At 31.2% G+C, this 12,013-nt stretch overlaps 1 protein-coding gene across 6 annotated transcripts in view; it reads left to right on the top strand.

Annotated features, from left to right (window-relative positions):
- The window catches only part of LOC137929592 (protein phosphatase 1 regulatory subunit 12A-like), a 33,205-nt gene that overhangs the window by 6,524 nt on the left and 14,668 nt on the right, over positions 1-12,013 (top strand). For 5 of the 6 annotated variants that reach the window (XM_068772814.1, XM_068772898.1, XM_068772974.1 and 2 more), the window contains exons 2-9: positions 2,843-2,973; positions 6,299-6,420; positions 7,401-7,705; positions 8,307-8,499; positions 9,439-9,597; positions 9,962-10,037; positions 10,876-11,040; positions 11,509-11,613. In XM_068772814.1, the coding sequence (XP_068628915.1) occupies positions 2,843-2,973; positions 6,299-6,420; positions 7,401-7,705; positions 8,307-8,499; positions 9,439-9,597; positions 9,962-10,037; positions 10,876-11,040; positions 11,509-11,613 (1,256 nt within the window). The remainder of the gene's footprint in view (positions 1-2,842; positions 2,974-6,298; positions 6,421-7,400; positions 7,706-8,306; positions 8,500-9,438; positions 9,598-9,961; positions 10,038-10,875; positions 11,041-11,508; positions 11,614-12,013) is intronic. The other variant, XM_068773050.1, reaches the window with a different exon arrangement.

The raw sequence follows: 12,013 nt of genomic DNA, 5'->3' as shown, positions 1-12,013 counted from the left end.
AGTATTTTTTTTAAATCGCCGTGATTACGATAACGTTATTTGATTCGAAATTCAAAATTTTCTGATTACTATACCAACCGTCACATTTGGTTCAGCCATCTAATTCTCGTTTGTTATTTTTTATGGAAAGTTGTTTAAAACTTTCATCAAAATTTTATATTAATTTAATAAACATTGTTTCACGTATTGTTTGTAATTTCATAATCATAAGTATATCAAAATCTACAACTGGGTGAGCTAAGTATGAATTATATTTATTTCATTTTGACGGTATATATTTGCGTTAACATGTGCGTTACTATTTTTGTCAATAGGATTTGAGTTATTATATTGGCAGCGTATAATCGCGGATGTGTTTTGTCTTCGTTGTACGCCGCGCGTTGTTTTATACTAGTATTTATAGTGCATGGTATTTATCTCATTAGATAGTCCGGGAAATTGGGTCGACGACTTCTCGAACCTTTGGTTTTTATGAAACTTTTTCCGTCGATCCATCAAGTTAATATTACAGTTTACGTTACTATGCCAGAATTATAAATATTTTTTTTCATATATTCCTGGCATGGTAACGTAAACTTTTGCTTTTCAATAAATTAAAATGGTAATGTGGAATTTTTCAGATTTTTATCGCTGTGCGAAAAATGTTTGCGTCTGAATAGGCAATAATTAGGACATGCATATTTTGACTAACACGTAAAATCCCAATTCGATGCAGTCTTTGACCGACCCACATATTTTGTTGGGGAATGATGTATTGCTGAATGACAGAGCGCCATGTAAATTTAGAATTGAGCCAGAAATTTTTTCGAGGTCACGTCAGAGACAGTCAAGATTGGTTGATATTATTTACGTCATAGGCTGCACACGCGCCGCTGATATTTTATTTTAATGTAATTGTATACAAGCATAAACCTGTTATTGCTCTGTGCCTTAGTTGACCGCAAGGTGTACAATATGTAGTATATCTCTATAACAAATAAAATAAAGATAGTAGTTATAAGACAGAGAATATAAGTTCATAATTGACAAAGCGGACAGGGGTTCAAAAACTTAAATCTCGATTTTTTTTTGTTATTTGTGGGCATTGCTGATATTATACCTTGTACCTATCTTAAGATGTATATAAGCAAAAAAAAAAGCATATAAATCAATCTGCGATTTATGATGTAACCTAGTTTTGTTATAGAAACATAAAAATATAACTTGTTATTTATTTAGAAACAATTTAATTGTGTGAGCTCATTGTACTTAGTAGAGTAATATATTGCTCGCATCCGGCATTTTTGATAATGCTGGCGGTTTGACGGGGAGTTTAGAGTGCAAAGTACACGTTAAAAACGCTAAATGGTACATTCTTTGGCTTTGCCAATAAAGTAACGAAGTATATTACTTCCTCATCGTCATTTCAGCCACAGGATGGATGTCTAGTGTTGGACATGGGCCTTCACCACAGATATACTACTTAGTATAAAGATTATTCGAAAAGTTAACCAAATTACTCGAGCTATTATAACATGTTTTGTTTGTGGATTTCCATTATCAGAACATTCGAATTGTATCTTAAACAGATCTTTTTTGTAATAAATGTCTATTGACAGCATTATTGAGGTGTATTGCGGGGAAAAAATAATATTATTTACTGCTGCGGCGAATGTGTATTATATATAAAAAAAATATTTTCTGTATTTATGTTATATTGTACGCAAACGATGCGCTTTGAAGAAGTAACGACAAAAGCTATTTCATTATTTAATACCCAGAATGGTCCATTGTAAAAAAAATAAAATAGGTTACTGTTATTGGTTAACCTAGAAATAGCTGTTTTATGCACACAGTTCAAAGTAAAAGTGCTTTTAAATAATAACATGAACTAGAAGATATCAGTTTCGAAAACCAAATCACCTGCATCGTTAATAAACAAAACTGTTTATGTGGCGATAACTAATAATGTGGATTGGACACATTCTTTAATAAACGGCTCTAGCAGGACCACACATGAGCGACCGTCGCTTTGACAAGGTATTGGTTTCGTATTGCAACAACACAATTACGAAATAAATGCTTCTATGCACTAGAATTCAATGAAAAGATTATATTACATACATATTATTAAAGCTTGCTTAGCGAATCTTCTTTTATTGCGAATTTGTTTATTTAATGTGTTAATGGCTAATAGATGTTTTGTTCACAATACGGCTTTAATGTAACAAATCGGTGCGGTCTGCCATATGCGAAAAAATTAGAATTAATTGCATTAAATACAAACTATGTTGTCTTTCCCTGACTTTTACTTCCACTCTACTTTTGGACAATCTCCTATCTAGATAGAATAATGAAGAAGTTATCTGCAATATTTTATTATCTACTGTAATAATATTAATTAATTTCTAACAGGTAACGTAACGTTCTAGTGACGACTTGTTTTAAGAATATAAGTAGAAGAAAACTTTTTATTATGTTAAAAAACTAATGATTGTAATATACGTGCATTAAACTTATTCTTTATTGTTTACATTGTCATTGCATTGCTCCATTCAGCTGTTTACATTTCTCAATTCAAATTCATTTTAGTAGTAAGATGTAAATTGCTTCAATAAATAAATCGCCTTCATAAAAAACGAAAGCTGTACCAGAACTACATTATCATCATTTCAGCCTAGAGACACAGACCGATATAGGGTTCCCCCAAAGATTTCCAATAGGTCCGGTTGGAAGCGGTCTGCATCCAGCGACTTCTGATAGCCTTAACAAAGTTATCTGTTAGGAATATATTTGCCCTGAATGAGATGTGTTCCTTGACTTTATTTCCCCTTTATTTGATGCTATGGTATGATTTTTCTAGGCATGCATCGACGACAACTTGGACATGGTTGAATTCTTAGTTAGCCATGGTGCAGACGTAAACCGCGGTGACAACGAGGGCTGGACGCCCCTGCATGCGACGGCGTCGTGTGGATTTATAAGCATAGCAAGGTAATTATTAACCGCTTGCGAATTGGATGGACTTTGTGTCTGGTGCATAAAAAACGTGTTTCAACTGCGCAGGTGAAATGTTTAATAATATAACGAGATATTCGACCTGAATTTGTTTACTTTAACTAAATGATTGCGATTTTAGCGACTAAATTTCTCGGTTCATCATACATTTTTAGCTATTTTAGCCACTGAAGTACATTAAATTATTCGGTTTTACACGATTAGTCGTGCTCATAGCACGTAAGATGTCAGCATCCTACGTGCTATGAGGATCTTTTTTTATTTATGTTAAAAGGAATATAGGTGACGGAATAAGTCTCTTGTGATTAAATATATTTTGCGAAAACTACAACCTGTTAACTGCCATACATTCGTGCATTTCGCTGATAAACCTTAACATTCCTCATATTTCATCAGAATATCTTGAAATTAGTCAGTAATAATGAAATTAGTAATAATAGAGTCCGTATTTTTGATATGACATTGTTTCTTGCATTTAATATTTTGGGACATGTATTTTTATTTACACAGTACAGTTGTGTATTTATTATAGACCACCGAAGTTATTTGTACACATACAAAGGTTTTATAGAGATGTGAAACAAATGAAATATCCTTTATATCGCGAACTTAATTAAACCTTCTTTGCGGGCGGGATCGTTTTAGCTGATCTCTACTAGGCGAAAGGAATATTCCTATGTATATATGTATAGAAATAGAATGAACGGAGAAGAAAAAGAAATCTATAAATGTAGTAGGATGTATTTGAACCTATCTAAGGTTCAAATAATATATATACATATATATTTTATAACAAAATGCATATACCATTTTTTATAAAAATATCCATAAATAAATATTAAAATACTAAAACAAAAATATGTGTCAAAAATATTTCGATGATTTAGAAAATTTTTGAAAGTCCAAAGAGATTTGGTCATTCTAATCGAAACTTGTGACTCATTCCATAGACGAGCAGAATGTATAGTAAATGACTTGCAAAGGAACTGTTTAGAATGTTTGGTAACTTCTTACGAGAGATGAATGATCTCGGTGATCAAGAATGTGCGTTGTGAAAAAATTGAGCGCGTTTTAAATAAGATCTCTTTATTTAATACACGCGCTACATAGCGCTAAGTTTTGATAAATAAAATGCATCAACGTAGGGTAAGGATTCATATTTTATTGGAAAGTTATTTAAAAAAAATAAAGAAAGTCTTAGGCATGGTCATACTTACGTAGTCCAAATGGTAGTATACAAATCGTTATTACTTGTGCATCGATGAAATCAGTGTTTGTAAAAGTATAGTTCTTCTAAAGATAGGAAGAAAAATACAAAGCTGTCGCAAATATCCAAATGCTGCAAACTATTTTTGATCCATCTTGAATTTATAGATGCCAAGACGTATTTTTGTCATGAAACTGCATCAAGTATTTAACTTTGGCACTAAAGGGGATTACATAAGTATTAAGTACGTAATAGAACACAGAGAATACTATTAACTTTGATTCTAAAAACCATTATGAAGCAATCTATTGTAATGGGGTATTCGATAGAATTACTTGGGATTGGATGATCTTGGATTTACCATTAATCCTGCTCGAAAATAACCGTGAAAAAGATCTTTTTTCAGCAATAGTTTCCATCTACCCAAGTAGAATAATTTATTTGTAGATACAAACGATGTAAAGAAATAAGTTCACAGATAGAGAATGTTGCAATCATGCAACATGCATATGATGCCGAAGACCAATTAAGTAACAACGGAACCAATCAATTATTTCCGGAGTGAGGTTGATAGTATGCAGCACGCTGAGTAGAACGTAATCTAGAAGTAACAGATGCATTTTCAATGTCTAAAAGGGTAAGAACTATTTTATCGAGGGCTATAGTACAGCGATTACCTGTACAAAACCGGGTTAGAAAGAATTGAGAAAACTATTCCGAATAAGGAAGGAACTAAGAATTAAGACGTTAAGTCAATGATGTACTTTTAAAATGTCGCGTCATCGTGAGACTAGGATATGTTTTCGACTTTCGGGATGTCGTGTCGACAAAAACACGGCCAAAGAATACGGCTATAGAAATCATTTCCTAATAAGGACGTGCTATCCTTTTCTGCTAACAATAATACATTAATAATTTATTATCAATATTTAACAACCAATAATTTCGATATTTTTATAAATAGAAAGATCATTACCAATCGTTCACTCACTACGGTACTTAAATGTTGCATGCAGCATTTGTTCCTATGTTTACAAACATAATACACATTGCGAAATAAAAATTAATTTGGTTTTTGTGATATTAAAAAAAATCCTAGGAAATAGGTAATAAAAAGTCCCAATGATGTATGACTCGAAGCCGCTTACATTTGTATGAACTGGAATATATTACCGTTAAGGCTTAGGACCTTTCTCCGTGCTTATCAATGTTTTCTTATCATTTGGCAGAGTGAATAATTTTTTGTTGTTGTTTATAACACCGTATAAGAAGTACCATACATTTTATAAAGAAAAAAACTAGCAATAAAATCGTAAACAATCTTTATTAACTTTGATATAGTTTATTATGTGATTTTTGATAAAACTATGTGTATAAGAATAAGGAATTACCCCATTATTTTGAAAGTAGAGTGACAAGTAGTTTTATGTCATGTATTTACTTTTGAATATTGTTAGACGATATTTATGCCTCAAAAAAATTAAAAAAGATGTGAGGGACGTCTGATTGTAAAAGTAGAATTAATCCAACATCACGGGCAGCAAAGGGTTTCGTTTCATGTTTTGCCTAATATTAGCCATGTATCGTTGTTTAGGAAATAATTACTGTTATGGATTTCTTATTTAATTGTATTTAAAAAAAATTATTACTTATATAGATATATAATTTTAATTTAAAATTGGTTTGCTAGTAAAGACATTTCATTGGTAAAAAACTACTAATTTTCCAAAATATCCACAAATAATAATGAATAGAAATATTTTTCTTTGGTGCTGTTGCTTCTGTACCAAAATGACTGGAGTACTACTTGAGAAAATTCAAGTGCATGCCATAGTATTTCTTTAGTAAATTACGAATATTTTTAAACGTTATCACGCAGAAGTAAACTTTGAATATGAATTTTTACTTATATTGGTTATAATGAATTTAAAAATTGTCGAGAATAAAAATTTACTTTAATATAACATTTCTTTAACAGTTGTATTAGAGCTAGTTTCCTATAAGCTTTTAAATATATATAATTTTAATAATTTTGTTCTGATAAATGTAATTATAATTTAAAATTTTAATTTATTAATATCTGTACGCTTTCAGATATCTATTGGAGAACGGTGCAGATGTCGCAGCTGTAAACTACGATGGTGAGCTGCCGGTCGACATTGCGGAAAATCATGACGCCATGTCCGAATTGCTTCAGAAGGCAATTGAAGAGAAAGGTTATTGATTTTTTGATTGCTTTTTATGTAGAATAATATTCTTTAAAAATGAGAAACTCAACTCTAAAGTTTAAATACGTTTTTACTCTTTCTTGTAACTAATAATGCGCTAGGAGGTATTTGCATAAATAATTTCTCCAGTTACAGATTATCATTTCTCTATTAGACAAAACCAAAATATTTCTGAAATAGAGTTTGAGCAATATTATGTTATGTCACTAATAAAATGTAATTTAAAACAAAATTCTACTCAAAAGGATAAAAATTACCTCTTTGTAACATGAATATTTATTTAATAACAACATCAAACAAAAATGGTTCTGTAGGAGCTGCTTCATGATTTATTTTAAATTTCTTCTTAAACAGCGAGATTTGTGCGTTAGTTGTAAGTTACGCTAGTTTTGAGGAAAAATGCATGAGATAAATTTTTGTTATAAAAGTGATTTCCTTAATCGCCTTGTTAAAATTAACGGTTATGCAATGGTCAATATATTTGAACTAGAAATGATGTGTTGGGATGATTTAGTCTGATATTTATGATTAGAACATTGTTGTAAAATAGTCTTAATAAATTTTACAAGACGATCTTTATTCAAGAAGGCATTTACACGCGCTTTTAAATCGCTAGTTTTAAGATTTCCAATAGTAACTACCATCTGTTCGGAATGCTGATCTGTTGAGAAAAGCCGGCCAGAAACTTAACAGTTGTTCTTTTTCAAATCAAATTTAACAAAGGTTTATGTATACATTATTATGTCAATGATGTAAATAACATTGATCGATTTGATCAACCAAAAACTCTTTAATGCTATAATAAAATTTATTTAATTGACTATCTATTTCTTTGTTTGTGTAACCGACTTCAATAACATTTGAAGTGTATGTATAAAAGATTTCTACTTGTAAATAATAATAAACATAAATAAAGTTAAAAGTAGAAACCCATAACGAAAAAGATTCTTACAACATTTTGTTTCTAGGTGTGGATTGTAACAAGTGTCGCAACGCAGAAGTGTACGCTTTGATGAACGATGCTCAGCATTGGGCCGTAAACGGCTATGTAGAAGTGCGAGATCTAAAGACCGGAGCTACGCCACTTCACGTCGCTGCTGCGAAGGGCTATGTCGAGGTTGCTGAAACCCTCCTTGAAGAGTGTCATGTCGAACCAGATTGCGTAGATTATGAGGGTTGGACACCATTGCATGCAGCCGCGTTATGGGGGCAGAAAGAAACCGCCGCTCTTTTGTTGAAATATGGAGCTGATCCAAATTTAAAGAATTACTCTGTAAGTTTTCATTCATTTATATTTTTTCTTCATTTAACTTTATTATCCTAATCTTAAAATAATAACACAATTTGATTTTAAAAATATTTAGTTAACTAAAGATACTAATGAATGAGAAAGGCCACAGTATTATTATTCATCAATGAACACATTCTTACATTATTTCATTTAAAAAAAAAAGAGAGTATATTATGTCACTTTCTTGGTTTTCCACAGTTAAAGGCAAAACATAACTCTTCTGCTAGAGGGAGAGTATTCATGTGGATAATATTCAATACAGAAACATTGCTGTTAACCAGTTTGATTAGGTGTTGTGTCCTATGTAGACTTACAAATGTTTACAAAGTCTATATGGAATAGAATTTGCTCCTTCAGCAAGAATCACAGCTTATTTATTAGGCGTTTCCTTTCTAACGGTAAATTATTATTTTTAATAAGTAGTATCTAGATACTGAAATACTTTTTCCCATGATTTATTTTGTATATTTTTTGAATTCTACTGAGGTATTTTCATTATAGAAGCCTTAAACGTTTCTGTTGAATAATTTTAGTCAAGAAATAGTAAATAATTTAAGTGTTTAATAATCCATTTTATTTACAGGGTCAAACATGTATGGATTTAGTTGATCCAAGCATATCTTCGTGGCTGGCAGATGTTTTAGTTAAAGGCTCTACTGGTATTAAGAACAAAAATAACAATAACAATAACCTAAGCAATCATAACAAACGCAAGTGCAGCGAACCGCGCCATGATGTGAAACGCGTCGACTTACAAACGGAAAATAATGTCAATGGTATGTTTTCTTGCTATAAAAGCTAGTTTCAACAACAAGATACAACTAAGTATATTTGATATATTAATAGTCATTATTATTATATTGGTCAAAAATGCCACTAAAAGATAGATGTCACCCAAAGCCACATGCCCATCGCCACAATGCCTGATCTGATGTTGCCAGCATCCAGGAACTGCCTATGAGCTTAACTATGTCCTCGGTCTACCTAGGGAGCCTCCCCATATAAAATATATGTCTAATTCTTTTATATACATTAACTCTCACTATTCAGGTTTACAATATATTATACAAATGATAATTATACAGACAAAAGTAAATATCTGCTCGAAAAAACTTGTTCTTTTTATATCCAAGTCCTATTAGTATAATATATTTTTGGAGATTCAGCAATGTAAAAACAAATAAGTATGGAGGTCACTTCATTTAATATTAAAACCAGTCCATACATCAACAATAGATGAGCACAACATTCTTACTTACCTAAATACAATAGTAACAGTTTTGCCTATTTTTATGTATAAGCTTACTAACATCAGTGTTTCTTACATTACAAAACCTGGATGTTTTTTCTGAACGATTTGGTCTCGTCTTAGAAAATATCGAGGTGGAGCCGGCTGTGCCATCTGTTAAGTGGCAGTAAGCCTTGACAAGGAAGGGAGAGTTGCATCCGAGATTAGTACTGTGTTTAGGTACCAAAAAATGATCTATGATTTAGTTTTGCATACATTCTTATGCAAGAATAACAAATTTAACATTCTTCTATGTTGAGACAATTAAAAAATAGTGTGAAAAACTTCTTCTGTTAAAAAATGCCATATGCTATGATAAATGAAAGCTGCAGGAATTAAATCTCAAATAATTCTTAATCTAAATCATTAAGAATAGTAAAATATTTCTTGTTTGTATTTCATTTCCTGATATCATTGCATTTTGCAGATAAAATACCTGCAGCACCAGGGATAACAAAGATAGCCGAAGGGAAACCTCCAAAAGGTCCACCTTCTGAAATCACAGAAACCACAGAAACACCACCCACTACTGACGCAGGCCCCTCATGGCGGTGGCCGACATCTATTCGGAAACTGGCAGACTCTCGTAAGGAATTGTCAAACTTAAACTTAGGGTGCAGATAGGCAGTTTTTAGTGGTAGTAAGTGGCCACATAGTACATAGATTAGATGACTGCTGGGGTTTTAAAGTTTTGAGACTTTGTATAGGCGTGGTTGAAAGAACTATATCTGGGACAAATCTATGTGCGTCCAACAATAGACATACTATATATGCAATTATGGTGATGATGAAAGTTGTCATATTTTTTTCTTTTGGAGTAATAACTTCCATTTATATAAATAACACAAAATTTTGTATCTCTGATTATTAGTGGAAGTTCAAAAATTTATATTTATTGGTTTTTGCAACATTCCTATCTGATTCTTAAACATAAATTTTTGATATTTTAGGCGAAAACAAATCGGCTAATAGTATGGATAACGACACAATGCTGCGACGAACTCACAGCTTTGAGAATGACAAAACGTAAGTGGATGTCTTTATTGAAATTTTTAACAAAAACATTACAGTTTCCAATTAAACTCTGCAATAACATCATAACATTTTAAGATTTAAGATGAGTAACGTAATGTTATTTATCTAATAGTTTTGTATAATATGCACAGTAAAAATCAATAAAAAGGAATTTTTCTATTGTTTCTGTTAAATCATTACCCACAATGCTTTTGAAATGCTATTAACAACTAATTTCAGTAACAATTATTTTCATTATTGAATTTTAGTAGTACTATTATATACACAATATATTGTAACAAGTGACCATAACATCCATTATGAAAGCCATAAAGGTGAGTTTAATGTCTTAATAAAGGGTGAATTCTATGACACAATTACAGAGGTTGCTTCTACATAAACACTTAACTACTACCTAGTAATATAAATAAAACACATCTCACAAACCTGGTATAAATAAAACAATCTCACAAACTTGGACTTAATTACTATGTAATTAACTTACATGCACATATTTATTTTAGTGTAGTATTACCAAAATGTTTGTGAATGTCTGCAGAATCACAAATGAGTAACAGTTTTGTATTATCAATATATTCATAATAACTCATAGTAGCCTCATTTGTATTAAATGCATTAATGTAATCATTTTGAAAAGAAATGTTTTGAGTGTAATGAAAGTTTTGATGAACAGTTGCCACCATCTGTAAATATTTTTCGATTACAGTGTGTATACTATATTTGTATGGAATTATCTCTACATTGTAATTATTAATGTAATATTAGATGTCATTTTGTCTAAATCCCATAATTACTGTACATAGTATGTAGCATGGTTGTCTGTGAACAGTTTCTATCAACGTTATCGCGACGTCACAGCAAGAATAAAGGCTTCGTCGTGTCCGTCTATACCGCCAGTGCCGCAGTCCTCATTAGCTGCCATCGAACTCAGAAGAAAAAGTCGCGAGGCTACTAACAATGCGTCAGAGAGTACTAACGAAGATGTCAAAATCAGGTGCCTTGCGCGTCCATGTAGCTGTTATCAACGACCCATAATAAAAGTTGCAGTATCATTATCATATAGCAACTTTTATTATACAGTTGCATAGTTTCACCAATTTGACAATAATAAAGATGGTTTCTAAAAGTTACTGAAAAAAATAATATTTCAGCTGTTACTTTCTAAACATATGGGTTGTTGGTGACAGTAAGACATCAATTTTAATATAATACATCCATTAAAACTTGATATCCATTAAATTAACTTGGACATCTGTTATTGTTATTAATACTTTTGCATAAGTTCGCCTTGCCGCTTATTTTGACTATTATCTCTACAACTTCATTTGTTGCAAACATTTTTAATTATTTTCCTATCTATTATCATAATGCCCTCCCATTAAGCTATGGTTATCATGTAATTTCTTAGGGCCGCTGCTTTAATAGATGTAAGTTTATTAATTAAAGCAATTTGTTAATTCAGAATGAGCCCAACGGAGCGTAAAGAAAGGGATACAAACATATGGAACACATCTCCAAGTGCAAATAGTCCTACAACAAATACCACAAATCAAACAACAGTCCGAAGGTATATATTTACATGTTTCTGGATTCATAAATATATTTAGATTTTTTGCCACCAGTAGCAACATATTCTTAGTTTAAAACCAAACCTTTTATTTGCTCTTAAATAAGTCAAATATTAATTAATAATTAAATGTCATGTTTAACAAATGGAGTACTGAAGCAGTTGAAAAATATCAGAATTTCTAATAATTTTTTGTTAAAAATATGTGTTGCTGTACTTTGATATGTAAATGGTAGTAATATATAATAGAAGTTTTAATTTTTATAATGGAATTTTTTTTATCAAGTACTGCACAGTTTAATGGTAATTAGAAATCATCGAACCAAACGCATGCTGAAACCATAAAATAGTTCCAAAGTATAAATTGATTTATAATGTAGAAACAATTCATGATGTTAGA

This window comes from Battus philenor, unplaced genomic scaffold, assembly GCF_028537555.1.
Source record: "Battus philenor isolate CCGP_79_NKW_IND1 unplaced genomic scaffold, ilBatPhil1.0.hap1 SCAF_1, whole genome shotgun sequence".
Lineage (NCBI taxonomy): Eukaryota > Metazoa > Arthropoda > Insecta > Lepidoptera > Papilionidae > Battus > Battus philenor.
Note: the sequence above shows the minus strand (reverse complement) of the source record. Positions and strands in the feature narration are given on the sequence as shown.